Raw genomic sequence first — 19,445 nt, 5'->3', positions numbered from 1 at the left:
AAACGAACATTAGCTTGGCATTTCTTGAGTCTGTACTTTTATTGTGACATATCTGATCACAGAATTATGACGTTGATCTTGGTGAGAGGGTCATTTTAGTGTTTGGTGGAACAACTGAGTTGTCTAACGTGTAATTAGGGGGCCCAACCAAACTTTGCTTTTATGCAGGTCTGGGCTTGTAAAGCAAATGTTTAATGTTTAACTGTAAACCTTCATGTTCTTCATGTTGGAGAAGAGGTAGGGATACAGCTGTCAGATGCAGTTATTTTTTTTTTTAAACAACATTATTAGTGCATCTCAGAAAATTAGAATATTGTAAAAATGTTTGTTATGTCCCCACATTTAGTTCAAAAAGGCAAGCTTTCATTTATTATATATGCATTACATGTAAGGTGAAATATATTAAGTCTTTTCTCTGTTATAATTTATATTATTGCGTTTTTTGACTCACAAAACTCTTTTGAGTTTGATGAGTCCGCCAGTATCAATACAGTGTCTAGTTCAGCACATGCAACCACTGTTCAGTAGCTCAGCGATCTTCCCCAATCATGAGGAAGACTGCTGACTTGACAGTTGTCCAGAGCCACAGAAGGTCATTGCTGCATAGACTGTCTGTCGGAAAAAGTGGACAAGCAAAAAAGATGACCAGTCTTCAGATGATTGTGCGTTAGAAGAGCTTTGCAATCAGTGGACTGTAGCTGGTGTTAGTGCATTAGGAGGCACCACAAGCAGACATCTTTAGGAATAGCGGGGAACAGTCACACACTAATTTTTTGCACTTCATTTTGAAATTAAGGCCGTAGAGCACACGAGTCACATACAACTCACTTTGATCTTAGGTGCGATGGCGCAGTGACATTACAGGATAAATGTGTAAAATTACAGAAAGAGTTTGGGTAGTTTATTGCCCAGGGTGTCCTGGTTTTTTTTTTTTTTTAATCATTAATTCACAGAAATGTTTCTTCTGTGAATTCTTTTACTGTGGACTCACAGAAAAATAAATAAATAAATGAAAAATAAAAAAAACTTACATGATTTAATTTAATAATTTGGTGTAGTATTAATGGTATTTATTTTGGGCGGTGGTGAAGTCTTTACCAATAGGAAAAGCTTTCAAACTAAAAGTTCAAAAACTATCCTCCACTTAATGTTTTCCAAAGTCTTTGCTGGGCTGATCCTGCTCCCTGGGCCTTATAGTTGTTTGGAGGAAGAGTGGGAGAGGCACAGAATCCAGTGGGAAGTTTCCACGGTCTGTGATGATGCTGATGTTGTTGGTGGCTGGCCCACTGTGTGTTATGAAGTCCAAAGTCAACACAATCGTCTTCATGGTTCCATCTGCTGACATGCTTTATGGAAACGCAGATCTCCTTTTCCAGTAGGACTTAGCATCTACCTCCAGTGCCAGAACTGCTACCGAATGTTGAACATCTTATTGTGCTTCATTGGCCAGCCAGCTCACCTGACCTGAACCCTGTAGAGAATTCATCTACAGGGTTCAGTTAGTGTTAAGAGGAACATGACAAACACATGATTAAAAATACAGATGATCTGAAGGCTGCTGTCAAAGCCACCTGGGCTTCAATAACACCTCAGCAGAGCCACGATGCACTAATGCAGCAGTTCTTGGTAAAGGAGTCCAAACAAAAAACTGAGTATAAGTGAACAAACTTTTCAAGAGAAAAATAGTCTGAAAAACTGGATTTCTGATTTTCATGAGCTTACATGAAGATCATCAAGTTGGGGGGAAAAAAAAAGATTTGAAATATTTCACTTGAAGTATGATGAATATATAAGGTATGAAGGCTTACATTCTCTGATGCACCACAATTTCCCTGTGAAATGAACAAATGTTCTAAAGGGCAACATGTCATTGTAAAAGTGAGACATACTTTCCACACACTCACTGAGGCCCAGAATAGCAGCATTATAATCTACATGTAACCCAACAATGACCCTTTGAAAGCAAATAGACACCCATTTAATACACCCACACACCAGCTTATACATAAAGTGCCAATATAAGCATTTTATTTCTATTGAAAAGAAAATTACAGTGACAATCAGGGTCCTTTAATAGGAAGGGCTAAATGGATTGTCATGGCAAAAAAAAAGAAGAAAAAGGCAAATGCTGAGTGCAAATGTGTCACACTAGTCATGACGTGATTGGGCTGAAAACTCTCCACAAATTACTGACGATTGCTCGGCTTGGATATAACGAGGCGGTGATGGCCAACAGCCTGCGCTGGAGTCACTCTAAAATAAGACATGCACCATTAAAATAAAGTAATCTTTTTTCCTATAAAAGTCACGTCATTTCAAACGTTTGAATAGACCATAAAGTCCTTGGCGGCAAAACTGAAAATATCATTACAGATTAGTTTCTTTGCGTACTGGATTTCTCGTCGGTGCTTTGGAATTAACCTCCTGAAGTGGCGCCAAACTGCACAGCCCCCCCGTCAATATTTCAGAGCAACGTATATCTATATGTTTCTTTCAATGTAAACAAGTTAAGGCCAATATTGTCGTCAACAGACAATACATTTATAGTAGCAAACAGTTTTAACAGTTGATAAATACGAAAGCTACAACAGCAGAATCTCTCATTAGGCTCATTTCACTACACTTTCCCACAGCACGTGTAAAGGCTGGAAATTTGGGACACTTTCCAACTTACACTTTCTTTACCTGACACCTCCTAAAGATCTTCAAGCTTTTTTTTTAGTTTCATTTCCCCTAAGCCACCAACAAAATCTTCCACAGATTGAAACTTCACGCAACAGAAGCAGCTGCGTAAGACTTGGTGGGACAATCGTTGACATTCTCTCAGAGCTGTATTTTGGCAATGTTTGGCAGGATATTTATGAGAGGATACAGAGAAGGAGAATCTCTGCATAGGCTGAGCTCCAGTGCTACTGAGGACTGCTGTGGTGGGGACACTCACAAGCCAAAGTAAGAGGTAGGGTGGGGGCTACAGTGGGTTGATAACTGTTGTGTCATCTGCGTGAAAGATCACTTTGAAGACGTTTAACAAATGTTGGTGGCTCTGAGTAGAAGTCGGTGACGGAGGGAAACAAAATTATTTCCTCATATGCATGATCTCTCGTTATCTGGCGTACAGAGCCTGACTGGTATCTGACTTGACTGATATTTTTAGACGACATTCACCTATTACAGATATCTCAGTATCAGTATATAAATGCCATCTGATATGTGCAGTAACCTTTGTTTTTTTAAATATTACTGTTTCTTTAAGGAAAATAATGGAGAAAGGGATGTGTCGGGCAATTATGGCGACATTACAGAGTTTTACACGCTCCCATTCTTTTGCCTTTAATACAATGCCATATTGCACCTCAGCAGATCTGAATTAACGACAGAAGCAATTCCTCCTCTAATTTGACACATGTATTTATATGCTGTATATGTATATGTAGAATACATATACATAAAAAAAGCAACCCATCAGGAGCAAATCGGCCTCTACAAAATATGGTGACGTTTTTTCATTTTGTAATATGGAACAGGCTTTGCTGGTACACTTTTATCTATCATTTAGACTTACATTTGAAATGTCACACTAAATTGATTATTATATGCTGATGTAAAAGAATCCTGCTAAAGGTAAACACCACCTTTTCGGATATGCAGACTTAACTCTGTTGCAGTGATACTCTAACTTTGGGAGCAGCCAGGTTAAAGATACAAACTAAAACTAACTTATATAAATGTGATTAGTTTTTTTAGGGAAACTGGACAAACTGAAGGTTGATGACTCTTGTGCTGACCAGTGTTTAAGCTAAATTAAAGCTGGACCCATTTTGATTAATGATTGATTTAAAAGGAAAAAACAGTCACGGGGCATTGGCTTCTTAATCAAGGCATGCCATAAGAAGTTTGAGACTTCAGAAAAACTGGATAGGTGATGATGGTATGTCTTGCTTGACTGAAAATTAGGCAAACATCCACTAGAGGGTCTACTTGGCCAGGGTGCTGTTGCATTGCTTTGTTGCCATATAAAAGTGTTGTGTTGGCAGAGCCTCCGCAGCAAAGGCTCTGTCTGTGCCAGAAATGTTTGGGAGGTGTTGAAGTATACAAAGTTGGCAACGTGATCACTCACCGATTCTTACCAGTGACGTGAAAAAGACAGAGATGGAGTCACGCTGAGGCAACGAAGGGCACGCTTTGGTGAAAGTGATACGGACAAAGAGAAAGAGAGCTTTACAACACGAAGGGAGGGACACAAACACAAAGACACATCAGTGAACGTCATGACGGAAGCGGGGAGGATCACTGAAGGAGACAGGCACATGAACATAGCATTTTTCATAAAGCCTGAACTCGAATGACTTTGGAAACTAGAAAAGTAAAAAGGGAAAAAAACAAAAGCAAAAGATCAAAACTGACATTGAAAATATGCATCAATATAAAAAAATCCACAAGAATAGCAGAAACAGGATAACACTTCAGAAGTCTTAGCTGTGTCGTGAGAAAGAGCTGTGATTCTTTGATTCTCCCTGTATGTAAAGTGTTTGCTTCCTTCATTGCATTGTATCTCGCCAGATAATTGTCCAGCAATGGCTGTGTAAACAAAACCTCCAAAAAAGGTGTGTGTGTGTGTGTAGTAGATATATATCTGCAAGTGTGCATCAAAGGGGTTTGGCTGAGCACAACAATGCTAGTTCCTCTTCCGTTTATTCTGCGATTGGACTGCTGGCCCAGTTAGAGCTGTGGTAGGCTGGTTAAACCCTTAGCCATCAGATCGCCATGTCTGGTGTGCCTCCACTTCCTCTGAGACGACTAGCAGGAGTTCACAGTTCTTCCCTCGTAGCTGCTGGTGGAGAAACTTCCTGAGAATGTGATAAAAATCAAACAAAGAATTACATTTTTTTAAATTAAAGTGAAAGTGATTAAAGTGAAACAACAACAACAAAATGAACAAGGTGTACACTGATGTAAAGCTTCAATGAATTATTTTTTAGCCCAGCAGAATAAGTTGTAAACCACAAACTGGAGATGTAGCGATAGACCAGCATTTTTGGCCCTAACCAGTGACCCGCCAGTCAGCTTCACATACACTACCGTGAAAGGTTTTAGAACAACCCAATTTTTCCAGTTATTTATTGTAATTCAAGTTGTTCAAGTTCAGTGAATAGCTTGAAATGAACTGCCAGAGGTTAAAAACGTAAAGGTTGCCCAAAACTAAAGAAATAATGCAATTTTTCTTAAATGAATTATACTAAAAGGCCTTTTTCATGGAACATAAAGTGGGTTAACAATTTAAACTGTTCTGCAGCAACGGAGGTTTATCAAGCCTTGAAACCTGGTGTTCCAACCCTCTGTTTACATAAACACTGGAACACACTGTGGATCCATATCCTCTTGAGCATCGGTTGAACAGTATTGCGCTGCATAAAATAGTGTGTTGCTACAAAAATGGTGAGAAAAAGGCAATTAATAATGGAAGAGAGACAGACCATCATAACACTTAAAAATGTGGGTCTTCCCTACAGAGAAATTGCAAAGGAAGTCAAGGTGTCCACCATCAAAATGCACTCAGGAACTGGGGCCAACTCTGACAGGAAGAGGTCTGGCACACCCAAAGCCACACCTGAATCAGACGACAAGTTTCTGAGAGTTAACAGCTTGCGTGATAGGCGGCTCAGAGGACAACAGCTTCAAGCACAGCTTAATAGTGGCCGTAGTAAGCAAGTCTCAGTTTGAACTGTGATGAGGAGACTTCAAGCGGACAAGTTGCAGCAAGAAAAATATAGTTAAGACGTCAGAATAAGACAAAGAGGTTTGCCTGGCCATGAAACATTGCCAATGGACCACTGAAGACTGGAAGATGGTATTATGGACTGGATCAAAATTTGAAATCATCACACAGGATATTTGTACGGCATCAAGTAGGCGAAAGGACAACTGTCAAAAATGGAGGAGGAAGTGTGATGGTCTGGAGCTGTTTTGCTGGACCCAATGTCGGTGACTTGTACAAAGGGTTACCACAGCGCCATGCAGTACCCTCTGGTCAGGGGTTCATCCTACAGCAAGATGATGACCCAAAACATAAGTCCAAGCTATACCAGAGCTACCTCAGGAAAAAAGAACAAGACGGTAAGCTTGAAAACATGGAGTGGCCAGCACAGTCTCCAGACTTAAAGCCCATCAAGCTGGTTTGGGATGAACTGGACAGAAGAGTGAAAGCAAAGCAACCTACTGCCACACATTTATGGGAACTTCTGCAACAGATATTGTAAGAACTTTCTGAAGAATATTTGAATTCTATTGTAGAAAGAATGCCACGGGTGTGTTCAGCTGTTATATCTGCCATAGGCTACTTTGATGAGTCAAAAGTTTAGAATACATTTTGGTCTATAAATTGATTCCATGATTTTTTTTTTTTAAACTCCAATTGTTTATTTGTACTATGCTTTCATCTTAGAGTGCAATGAGACATTAAACTGCATAATTTTCAATTCTAAAACATTTGACTGGTAGTGTATGTCTGATTAAACCGTGTCTTTTCCATGCATGTTCAACTTGTACATAGAGGCTCAGGCAAATAGTCTTTTGCAAATTTACAACCACATGCTAACATGTTGTTTTTTTCCCTTTTTTTATGTTTATATTTTTAGTGTACACTGAGGGCCATGGGAGCATTGCGATTTCAAATTCCTGTGTATAACTCTACATATGGTCTTTAACAATAAAGCTGACCTTGATTTGACTTGGTTAGTATGTGTATAGAATGGGCAATGTCACCAAGTTTGTCAGAGTAAACCACGGTGTGCCCACCACGAGACTCCTCGTAACAACAAACCTAATCAAACACTTGAATTACCCTTGACCAGCTGAACATGGACATTTTAAAGAAGCTAACAAAGGAAAAGTGATTAAAGTGAAAGCTATCCAGAGCTTAGAGTCAGCCTCGGTATGATCAGTGAAAAACCCCCAAAAACATTAAAGCAGCCAACAAGGAAAACTTGTTTGGTTAAATGTATAATATATATAAATATTTGTTATTGATATATACATATCAATAACATATCAAATATATCAGGTAAAAGTGGGTGTACAACAACCCATTTTAAGTTGTTTATTAGTTAGTTATTTGTACCTCTTCTTAGTAGCAGGGCTCTTTATTTTTATTGCTTAGGGGAGAGAAGATCCTGCAACGCGTGCACCAGGTATAGCGGAATGGTTCGGTTTTCCCCAGTATACCTTTTTTGCTTTCTTCTGACCACTACTCATGCTAGGGCCTTCATCTGGGTTGGACATTTCTCCAGGATGCAGGTCATATTGACTATGTTTTCTTTTAAAATATTTATCTATTGCTATTACAGCTGCATTATCTCACATGACTATTTTGTAATTTCTTCTTTATCTTCTTCTGTTTTACTGGCAGTTGGCAGCCCATTTAATTAGAGCAGGAAGTTGTACTGCCCTCGGCCCAGCCTACCTGGGCCTCGGACCGGTACCGGTCCGTGAGTCGTTTGGTACCGGGCCGCGAGAGTTGAGGCTCAGGTGTGAAATGTATGGTTTTCAGGGTTTTCAGCGTTATTTTGTTATCGTTTTTATTGTTAATTCGATTTTCCTTGGTCTTTTCACGTGTGTTATGAATAAATCTTCTTTTTTTCGGTACCGATACTAGTTTTATTTTGTTGTATTTATCTGCGACACCTTAAAGGCCGGTCCGTGAAAATATTGTCGGGCATAAACCGGTCCGTGGTGCAAAAAAGGTTGGAGACCGCTGGCTTAGAGTACTAATCAGGTGGAACCAGATTATCTTCCACAGCACACCTGATCATTTCTCGCGGCACACAGTGGTTGGGAAACACTGGTCTACAAGACACAGCCCTCTGCCCTGACCTCTGTCTACACTTTCTGATGAGTTTATAATCTCACTCATTCATTTCAGGACATATGTAATAAAACATTAAGACTATATGGTAAAGTTAGGTCATTCTAAGTAAGTAGCATGAGGTTTTATCACTATAATAGATGGCTAGAACATTTTTGTGGATCAACATGGCTGTCTTGGGCCTTTACAGATCCTCGAGTCATCTAGAATCGTTATGAGGTACATTTCGTCATGAGATGATGAGCTTGATGGTCCGTGCGGCTGTCCGCGTGCCTCTATCGTCTACAGATTTTACATTACAATGCAATAACTATGCATGCACCCCAGGCAGCAGACTTCAAAGAACTACAACAGGAATAACTACTCAGCTGTGATGCATTAGTTGTCCATGTACATGCAGAGCATCATCAAGGCTTCACACTTACTTCTAACATGGAGCTAACTATACATTTCTCAGCTAGATCCTCTCCACTGGCACATCTATTCGTTTTTAAAACTTTATGACAACAAAATTATAAAACAACACAGCTGCTGCTGCTACACATGCACACACTCCCCATCCCTCTCACCTGAGCTCATCCGGATTGCCAATTGGTTGAGGGCTACGTAGCTTGGAGTCCAAGTTGTAGTAGACTCCTCCCACCTCTCTGACGCCTATCCAGTGCTGGCGCTTAAGCGGCAACCGGAGGGGCCCCCAGCGCAGATTGGACGGTACGTTCAGGATGAAGCCCTCCACATTGGACAGTTCAATATTGCCAACATCCCTAAAAAAAAAATATTTTTTTAATGATAATAATAATAATAATAACAATAACAACAATAATAATAATAGTAACACTAATAATACATATATATTACATGACTATTTGAAAATATTTGTATTTACTTTTTTTAAAGATTATTTTTTTTGGCCTTTATTGGATAGAGACAGTGTAGATTGAAAGGAAAGTGGGGATTGAGAGAGGGGAAGACAAAGGGCTGCGGGTCGGACTCGAACCCGGGCCTACTGCTCTCCAGCCATACAGCATTTTTGTTACCTGTCATTATTTGGGCTTGCATTTACTTGAGCAAAATATATATATATATTTTTTTTTACATTGAAACTTTCAGCTACGTTCAGATAAAATGCACTTACAAGTGTAGTCACAACACAAAGGTCCATTCTAAGTCAGGAAGTCCAGAAAAAAACCCCTGTGATAAACCATCTGCAGTAACAATCACAAGCAAAGCTATTCAGCTATATACAGGACATCGCAAGAGACTGCGTAGAATACCAGAGAGAAGCATTCTTGCAGCCAGAAGTTTAAACAAACCAGGAAGGCATATTCATTTTCAAATGAAACAAACAGGTTATATGACATACATGCTTACGGCACGTCAAAGCACTCTCGATTTTGTCAGTTCCCATTGATGACTGTAATGAACACTGTGTAACTCAACTGCGCTGACCTTTGTGCAGTTTGTGTAGCGACATGTGTTGCAAACTTTGCATCTGTCAAAATTCAAAACTGTCATTAACTGGCAAACGAAGACTGAAGTGGAGACTGTGAAGTTTTAGTGCTTGAATGCCTGCCACACCTACGCTCCAGTATCAGAGCACACTTCTAAACACAGTTGACTGTACACTGATGATAATACTACACGAGGACAACGATCAACCAATCAGATTTAATAAAAACTCAGAGTTTGTGGGTTTTCTGCTCCAGAAATAGAGCTAACTTAAACTCTGGGTCTATTATTGGAGTAACAGACTCTGAGACCGCTGGCAGGTTTTCTTCAACAAACTCTGAGCACATACTGAAATGTATTAATTTAAGAAGTTTACAAATATTATAATCCCACTGATATGTTAGCTTAGTACTTGTTCTATTTAACCTGAGTGCTTATATAATTGATCTTTTCATCTGTGATTCTGTGGACAATAAGTCATCTCTGAGGCTGTCTGGTCAGGGTTCTCGTTGAGGGACATTCACATTTCTGGATTAAAACGAAGACTCTGCGTTTTCTTTACCCAATGCTGGTACCTTTTTTTTTCATTACACATGCTGAACTGCTAGAAAGAAACTCAAGAGTTTTTTTAAACCTGCTCTGTGGATCAGGGCACCAGATTTCCTTGTCTTATCAATCACTTGTCCTCTCATAAGTGACCTTATTATTTTGCTCCCTTCCAAAAATAAATGATATTTATAAATACTGGGTTGGGTTGGAGCTTTTAAGCACACTTTTTTCACCGTGGTCCAAATACTTAAAAATATCTTGGCTGCAAGTGTTTACCGCATCAAAAATCCCCTGTGAGTAGAGTTATAAAAACAGCCTCAGGTCACAGGAACTTCATAAACATAACCAAAGAATAAAAAGAAGTCATGTCTTCTCTTGTCGAGAAATCCAAAATGAGAGAGCGCTTAAGTGCTAGTCCATTCATCGTGTTGTTTTCTCGCCTCAGTCTCCGGTTAACGTGCCAGCAACCGAATGTTTACAACATGTAAGCATGTAAAGCCTTAGTTACATGCAAAAAAGAGGTGAATCTCCACTGTGTTATGCCAAACAACAACAGCGCGCATCTGCAGAGCTCAAAAAGAGAAAAACAGGAATGGGTTTTATCAATATAGCAAGTCTGTGTTTGGTGCTGCTGTCAACAGTCATGTAAGACTGATAATGAAAGAAGCAGGAATGCTGATAAAACCGACTCTTAAACTTTATCAACCACAGGAAGCACTGACTAATCACAGGGATCACTCAGGACCCTGCTGATGAGGTGGTTGAGGTGCAGATGAAAACAAGGGGTGCCTCCTTTTTAGTATTGACAATATATGTGCACTCTAGCGAGATAAGAGAGGAACAAGTGTAAACAAGTACAGATAAGCAACAATAGACTGATTGCTTTTCTTTGGTTTGGGTTTCCTCAGCCTAACATTGACTATTTTGGGAAACAATCAGGGGTAGAAGTCATGAGGCAAATTGCAGTTACAACGTAAGCAAATGGAAATAAATCTATTAAATCAGTATTTCTACTAGATTAAATATGATTTATCCATGCTAAGGCTTCTTTTGTTGCTACTCCTACATACCTTCTTTTATCCCACCAAACTGCCTCAAACCCTCGGGTCTGCAGGGCTGCCATAATGACATTGACGTCATAGTTCCCGTTTCCCAGCACGCTCTTCTTGTGAGGCGTCACCATAGTGCTGGGAGAGAGCCTGCAACAAGTTGACAAAAGGAATCGTCCACAGATCACTTAGTCAGATTGTATTTACGAAACATTTTATGCACACCTTAACACTTTTAATCCACATACTGTCTCACCTCTGGTAGATCTCCTGCAGGGTGTCCCGGCTGAAGGCTGTCCCATCCTGGAAGACGTTATTGAGTGCGTGCAGGGCGCACAGCTCCCGCCGCTGCTTTTCATGATAAATGGCCGGAGGCACCAAAGAAGCTTGGGGAGGAGCTGGCGAGGTGAGTGAAGAAGAGGACGATGAGAGATCTTGCTGCTGAGTTTCCCTGGGATCCCTGGACCTCTTCTCCTCTGCTCCCACCACCGCCTCCCCTCCTCCTCCCCCTCCACTTCCTCCACCACCTTTCTGTTTGCTGACCTTCCAGGGCATGCACCCCAGCTCCTGCAGGCTGCCTCGCCCCTTCCCCTTCCACTCACCGGCTGGATACGGAGCACTTCCCATCCCTGGATGTTCACCACCGCCAGCGCTGTCGCCGCCCCCACCTCCACCGGTACCTCCTTCAGCTCCACAACTACTAATGTCAGGACACTACATGAACATCATGACAACCATTTGCGTGATAACCTCTCAGCCACTTGGAAGAGAGGAGCTTGTATCTGGAGGGAGGGTAAATGAGACCTGTGGCTCTCAAACACCGCAAAACCTTCTTTCTGTCTCTTTCCCACTAAAGGACAGATGTGCAGAAAGATCGCTATGAGTGACCAAGTATAACCAGCAAAGATACTCTAGATGCTCCAAAATGACAGACTAGTCCTCCAACAGCACAGCAGTGTCATCAATCATAGTGCCGTCACTCTTTGCGTTTTCCACTTCCTCCATCCTCTATGTGCTGACATCTCTTTCCATCTAAAGCCTATAGCTTAGCAGGTCTTTCCATCCTCCAAGACTTGCTGACGGCAAAGCTACAGTTCCACAGGAACAGAGGAGTCACACACTGTGGAGAAAAATACAGTCAATAAGCAACTGAAATGCAAAAAATGAACACATTGTATTAAAAAGGAAAGGAAGGTCACGTGTTTTTCCTCATAATTTAGCTATTACACATAATAACACAAGTCCCCAAATCACACCTCGGATATGGTTGGTTAAAGAACAGCTGCCAAATCGGCCTAAACAACACGGTGAAGCACCACTGAATACGCTGCTACATTATTTAGAGCTTCAGTTGGTCAGCAGAGCTCAAATGAAGGGAAGGTAAACATTTCGAGCAGCTTTGAACTGGATAGAGGAAGCAAGCTGTTCACTGAGCTAGCAACATTTGACAAGAGCTACACGTTAATGTGAACCTTACACAGCGTTAAGGAGACATAGCAAATATATTCCCCTAATAGCAGGAAAAGAAGGTTTTAATCCGTGTTAGCAGATATCTGGCGTTGTTCTTACTGCTGCTCTACGTGACTCCGTGTCTCCAGCAAACACAACCACAACGCCTCCTTTTATGATTTATAACTTCATTTTCTCTCGCCGACCACTTCCCCGCCCGTTACCTGCCGCTGATGTCACAGCTGGGCTGCCGTAAACCGGTCTAAAACCCGAGTCTCCTCTGTCCTTTTCCCCCTAAAGGGTGCTCAGACCTTTGTCTTTGCCACTTTTTTCCTGTTGTGGCTCTCTCCTGTCTCTTTCTCCGTCCGTGCAGTCGCGGACATGCGCAGTAGCGCCTCCCTGGCTCCATATTGCTGTCACCGCCTGCGTCAGTAGACTGGAGCAGATCCTCCCCTGAGACTGCCAAAGCCTACCTTTCTCACTTTGTTCTCACCTGTAGTGCGCTTTTCATCACAATACTGCTGCACAAAGGGTTTAAATACGTATAAAAATATGTTTTACCATAGGAAACATCACCTGCTGTGTTCTTAAAGCAGTTCCAACTCTTAAACTTTACATGAATGGGTCATACAAATGAGGACTGCTTTAGCCTCCTTTAGCTTATTGTTTAGCTTTGTCGTTTTTGATTTAGTCTCACAACATAAAATTTGCCAGTCTGTAAATACTTAAGCTGCTTAAAAGTTAGATATTTTCCACTTGGTGGGAACTTAAAAAGAAAAAAAAGTCTATTTCAGTTAAACTAATGCCATATGCCTATGTCCATGTTCACTGGTTGAGCAAATTAATAGGACGGCTAAGTTTGAAATTTGTTTTTGGTACAAAATCTTCCCAAGAGGTTGATTCTGTTCATCTGGACGTAGCGTTTTCAGTGGGAGAAACGTCTCAGCTGACTGCAGTTTCCCCCAACCTTATAAACAGTACCTTTTCACAATGACTGCAACTGGCACCACTGAATGAACAATGGGCTGTGAGGTCAGTTCCTTGATCACTGGCTGGGGAAAACTTGCAGTCAGCTGAGACTGAAGAAGTAAAATGGATGAGCGACGAAACGTTTCTCCCACTGAAAACGCTGTCCAGATGAACAGAATCAACTTTTTGGGAATTCCTTACCGGGATGATCAAGCATGCATCAAGATGTTACAAAAACTTGATAAAAAGCATAATAATATCCAAATTGCAGTGTTGGATTTCAAATGAAGTGAATGTTTTCACATCATGAGAAGCAGATATCCGTTTAAACCCACAGTCATTAATATGTTGGGGAGCTCAAGTTGCACAATATGTGAAACAAATTAACAGGAAACAATTGATGTGAAACACAACACTGCCTCTGAAGCAGTCTTAACATGATGGCCTTCTTGTGTTGTCCTTCATTAAAGAAAAGTGAGAGAACTGTCTCACCCCTTTATTTATTTTACTGACATTAAAGGGACACAGGAGTTTTCTCTCTTAATTTAGCATTTCGATTTGAAGCTACTCTTTCGCAGTCACCACCAAGCACCAGGCGTCAAACCAACATTTATGACGTTAAACACATACCAGTTCAACTGTACCTCAAAAAACCCCACCAAAGGACGCCCTCTCTAAAGTAAAAGCAGCGCAGACAGTGTGTTGCATTGTCACAGGAATTTGCATAGTTAGTTGGTGAAGCAGAGGACACCTTAATATATATATTTTCATGCTTCCTCCTGATTTGCATATAAGCTGCTGGAGTTGCAGCTCACACTACACCCATTAGAAAGGTGATCAGTTCATTTGTATATTTGCTTATCACCAAGAATAGCCAATAAACACAGTTTTCACTTTATACGTGTTGTTTTGTTACTCTTTATAGAATTTTATCAGAATTTTATCATCTGTTCCTCTGATAATGTTTGATTAAAGCGGAGGGCAATCCGTTAAGTTTGTGCTGAAGGAAGAGTGAAATGATGTGTGAAGGAGAAACCCTGAGTTAACAAACAAAGTTTTTTTGTGATAAAATGTTTATTGTGTTTAGACAAATGTAAAAATATAATAAAAGAGTAAGGGAAAAAGAAAGAAGGGGGAGAGGAACAGACAGAGAGGCACTGAGTACAATAAAAACTTCAAATTTTACGCAACATCTTCTTCAGCTTTGTGGGTTCGGGCTGTTCAAGATAAGCAACATCCATGAAAATGAGCAACCACTGCTGCCAAGTGAGCAACTGAAGCTTCCTCCGTGTGGAAATCAACTTTGTAGCAGCTATTAAACCAGCTAAAAACACACTTTTCTGAGCCCCATGCACTCTTAATCGACACGAATCCCTTAAAATTGAAAAAAAATGGGGAAATGGAACTGAAATATGTTATAAAGTAGAAAGATTTTCTTTAAACATTTCCAAAACGTGGACACTCCAGGACTTTCCCATGCCATGTCATAAAAGGTGGGTTGGCAAAGTCAGCCTTAAGTTTCATACTATAAAATCTTTGTGAAGTCATATATGTCCTATGTACAAAATAAAGAAATGTATTTGTTGATTATTAGGGTTCCTGGAGGACTGTTTAACGATGTCCCAAACACCGTCCCAGTAAAACTAGTGCTGAGGTCCCATATCTGTGCACCATAATGAATCCACTGGCAATGGAAGGTTTGTTCCTTTTCAATTTAATTTGGAAACTCTATGACCGTACCATTGACTTTAACAAATGAAGTCTGGCGACACAGATCAGGTGTCTATGTTGTGAATTTGTAACAGTAATATACTGAGTTCTTCACCTGTAAATACAGACCTCATTGTCTGCTGCGCGGATGACTTGGCATTTACTGTAAAAGTCAGTTTCGAATGTCTGTTTTCGAATTTGCATGTGTACTGTGGAATAACATTTGTGCTTCTCCTCTTGCTTTTTAGCTTTGCTGATTTTGTATTCAGAGAGGATATGAAAATGAGAAATGCTACAGAGCAAAGAGCAAACAAATTTCCAAGAAGTGTGTACGTGTTATACAGTTTTAAAAGAAATACATACAAATAAATGTAGACTTACAATAGGTGAAGGTTAAGAACTTGATGAAAAATGGAGTTGAACCTGAGGCACAGGTAAAAATGAAAGACTGAGAAATGTTCGAGAGAAGGAGGGAGGCAGAGGAAGCGGCAGCCTCCTCTGCTCTTCAGTTGCCCAAACACTTCTTATTCTTGTGAATCCAGCTCCACAAACCTTAACTGTCATCTTTCTCTTTCTTGTTCATCTCGTTTTCTTTATATTTTTTCTTTTTATTACTATGCATTCTTTTATCTTTTTTCTCCTTGTGCTCCACCTCCATCTGTTCTATCGCCATTATTTTGAAAACCCTGGAGCATTTTTTTTGGGATGTTCTTTCTTAAGCAGCATTCCTGCAGCTCTTGATTCTTCTGCTCCAGGTTTTCCTTCTCCTTTTCAATTACTTCTTGTCATGCTCACGTTCTTTCTACCGTACGTTCCCGTCTTCATATTTTTGCTGCAGTTCCTCTCACGTCTTTATTCAGATGCAGTTCTTCTATCTGCCAGAAGTTTTTGGACTAACACATTCACGGTCTTCATCCTTTGCTTTAACAAATCCCCTTCTGTGTTTTATATGTATGCTTTGGATCACTATCTGCTTGGCCGAATGGCAGCATTTGGCAGAAAGTATTTTGGAAGACATCCAGGTAAATATTTCCATGTACTGCATAGGTGATGAAGCGGACGACACATTGGTAAATGGTAAATGGCCTGCATTTGTATAGCGCTTTACTCAGTCCCTTAGGACCCCAAAGCGCTTTACACTACATTCAGTCATTCACCCATTCACACACACATTCACACACTGGTGACGGCAAGCTACATTGTAGCCACAGCTGCCCTGGAGCGCACTGACAGAGGCGAGGCTGCCGGACACTGGCGCCACCGGTAGGCAAACATGGGGTTAGTATCTTGCCCAAGGATATTTGGCATGCAGCTAGGAGGGATCGAACCTGGGATCGAACCACCAACCTTCTGGTTAGTGGCTGACCTGCTCTGCCACCTGAGCTACAGCCATTGACAGACAGCAACAACATGCTGCAATCTAAAGCCCAAGGACAGGACTATCACATTTAAAATTGACACTGGTGCTGATATGACTGTCATTCCTGACCACGTATTCAATGTGATGTTCACAGATGTAAAACCAGCTCTTTAGAAAGAAAAGATGCCCATACTTGTACAAGGTTTTATACCACTGGGCATGCTAGGGTTCACAAACCTAACACTACAGAAAGGAGAGAAACCAATATTTGTGATCAGTAACCTGCACTCTCCTGTTCAGGGCTAGTGGGCTCAGCTAGTCGCTAGTGGCTAACAGCCCCAAGTCATGAAAATGTATCAGGATGGATGACCAGAGAGCAGATCATTAAAGCTTGGTAAAGCTGCACTGTGCAGATGCCTCCTTTATTGTGCATGATAGCCTCTAGCTAAAAAGGGCATAATTGGTCATTCCTGCAGCTTTAAGAAACAGTGTCCTCAGCAGGCTACATGAGGGGTAGCTAAATGCATGCAGAACATGCGTGTGAGCCAAAATGAGCCATTGCTCCCAACAAATCTACTGGAGAGACCCAGGTGAGGGCAGACCTGTTTACAATCAAAGGGAAAATGTACTTGCAGGTAGTGGACTGTTGAAATGATATGCTGAAATGGCCAACCTCCACCACATAAAGTTTCCTGACGTCACTGTCCATCTGAAATCCATGTTCGGATGTGACGGGGTGCCTGAGATCTTAAGGACTGGCAATGGCCCACAGTTCTCAGCGGATAATATACCAAACTTTGCTGATACATACAGTTTCAAACATGTGATCAGCAGTGCACAGTACCCACAAACCAACGGGGAGGCTAAACAGGCTGTTCAAAAAGACCAGATCAGTACTTCTGCATATCTTGTCGTCCCACTTAAAAATGTGTTTTAGCCCAGCTCAACGTTTGATTTGGTGCCAGCTTGGTTCCACTGTGCTGACCCAGCAGTGCTTCCCGACAGCGCAGCGGTCACTGTAAAGGAGAAAGAGAGAATGAATTCACATCAGAGATTCTTCAGCAGGCATCACTGTGCACAGGAGTTCAGTTATCCCCCCACGTGGGAACAGGCGTGGTTGAACTGCACTCTAGTTCCTTCCCTACAAAAACCAACACCCGGAACTTTTCCAAATAGCCCCACAGTCATAACCAAGTCAGGCAGAGCAGTTTTGAAACCACAGGACTGGACTGAACTTGTAGACAACTGTGCAAACAAGAGTTTATCCTTAGTTTGAAAGATAGAAATCAGTGGGAAAGCTACAGCATTATGATGAAACTTGGGCTGTTGTTGGGCTGTTGGGCTAAAAAGTTTGTTATCTTCAAAAGAAACAAAAGAACAAAGCAGCGTTCAAGTTAAGAATCTGTTCAACAGTAACCAAATCCAAAGTCAAATATTTTATGTTCTCCTTAAAAAGGGAGCTGGTGAGATGTTGGTTATGTAAGGAGGCCCAGAGGATTTTGGGTAACGTTGTTTTTGTTGTAGTAGGGGGCTCCAGTTCTAGTAGCCTCACATTGCAGGAATTAAGGGAGCCTTATACAGTGAAAACCTAGAAAATATAAACTCAAGACTCTGAATCAACTTCATATATTATGTCTGCTTCATTTGTCATGAAATAACAGAACAGTCCTCACCTTTCCATGAAACTGCAGTAATTGTCGTCCAATTACCTATGAACCTCTGAATGTCAATACACACTGAAGGTAAAGTGGAAGAACTTAAAATCCATCTGGGGCCCCTCACTTAAGGGTGTCTCCTGGCCGGGTGGGTACCTAAAGAACAACCTGACTGATCCTGCCAGCAGCATGTGCTTGTCTCTGTTTAAGTACATGTGGTGGTTACAGTAAAACTGTGAATGGTGCATGAAATCACTTATGGTCAAAGGAGCTTGCAAAGAAAAGCGTCTGGACTTCTTTAAGTTACTTGAAGACGTTTCACCTCTCATCCGAGAAGCTTCTTCAGTTCTAAGGTCAAATGGTGGAGAGTCCCAGATATAAACCTAGTGACTGTATAGTAGTATACAGTCACAAGACTGACAAGACTCAGCAGTCCATCTGCATCTTAAGGATAAAGGACACTCTTTCGAGGATGCCAATGTTCACATTTTGGACAGAGAGGACAGATGGTTTGAAAGAGGAGTGAAAGAAGCCATCTATGTCCACTGTGAGCGACCATCTTTGAACAGAGGCGGGGGTTTACGACACCAACTCTCTGCCATCTATAATCCAGTTTTGAGATCCCTTCCCAGACGCCTTAACGCCCACTCACATCCTGGGCCATCTGACCTCAGGAATTCGCATGATAAGGTGGGGCCAGGTTTCACAATGAACACACCCGAAACTCTGGCTGATTGGGACCCACACCCAGTTTCACACCTTGGCTCAGGCGATTAGAGGATCATCAGGGGGTCCTTTTGTCCCTCTGTGGGGGGATACTCCCACTAGGTTTATATCTGGGACTCTCCACCATTTGACCTTAGAACTGAAGAAGCTTCTCGGATGAGAGGTGAAACGTCTTCAAGTAACTTAAAGAAGTCCAGACGCTTTTCTTTGCAAGCTCCTTTGACTACGATGACCTGGATGACTGAGAACCTTCACAGACGAAATCACTTATGGTTCCTTTGATTGCTCAGCCATTATTTGAATAACAATGGCAATCCGAGGGCTAATAAGTATAAAGTTTAAAGGAAAGCTAGATAGAAATCCAGACTTAGAAATCTAAGTGCACCAAACAGAAAATCCGGGGCTATGTATAAAAATTGACCTGATATTATTTTTTATTTGGTTTGCAGAAAAATCTTTACCATAAAATAAAACACTGATTACTCTACAAATATAAATCCAAATAATCTGAATCAATAACTACATTACACACATCCATAAATACTTTTTTAAATTTACTTTTACCTAAATGCATCTGTTTGTCTTTCAAACTAAGAATTAGCATGTCAGTTTGGCTTTCTTTATTAAAAATCACATAAAACATACTTTATTGGATTAATTATATTACA

General features: G+C 41.0%; 1 protein-coding gene across 1 annotated transcript; it reads right to left on the bottom strand.

Annotated features, from left to right (window-relative positions):
- Positions 1 to 1,999: 1,999 nt before the first annotated feature.
- Positions 2,000 to 12,749, bottom strand: josd1 (Josephin domain containing 1). Its single transcript, XM_084938214.1, has 5 exons — positions 12,582 to 12,749; positions 11,165 to 12,028; positions 10,930 to 11,058; positions 8,431 to 8,625; positions 2,000 to 4,847 (listed from the first exon to the last, which is right to left on the bottom strand). The coding sequence occupies exons 2-5, from the start codon at positions 11,533 to 11,535 to the stop codon at positions 4,748 to 4,750; spliced, it is 795 nt and encodes a 264-aa protein (XP_084794340.1). The 5' UTR covers positions 11,536 to 12,028; positions 12,582 to 12,749; the 3' UTR covers positions 2,000 to 4,747.
- Between the last annotated feature and the right edge of the window lie 6,696 nt (positions 12,750 to 19,445).

Source organism: Perissodus microlepis, chromosome 8, assembly GCF_051167445.1.
Source record: "Perissodus microlepis isolate ML-2025 ecotype Zambia chromosome 8, ASM5116744v1, whole genome shotgun sequence".
In the NCBI taxonomy this organism is placed as follows: Eukaryota; Metazoa; Chordata; class Actinopteri; order Cichliformes; family Cichlidae; genus Perissodus; species Perissodus microlepis.
The sequence above is the reverse complement of the archived record's forward strand: the minus strand, read 5'-3'. Positions and strand labels throughout refer to the sequence as shown.

Bases quoted from the DNA above. Each gene is read 5' to 3' on its own strand.
- josd1 (XM_084938214.1), bottom strand. From the start codon at position 11,535: ATGGGAAGTGCTCCGTATCCAGCCGGTGAGTGGAAGGGGAAGGGGCGA. The intron at 8,626-10,929 runs GTATGTAGGAGT...TTTTTTTTTTAG, and splicing joins GTTTGGTGGGATAAAAGAAG to GGATGTTGGCAATATTGAAC. The intron at 4,848-8,430 runs GTGAGAGGGATG...TCACATTCTCAG, and splicing joins GGCAATCCGGATGAGCTCAG to GAAGTTTCTCCACCAGCAGC.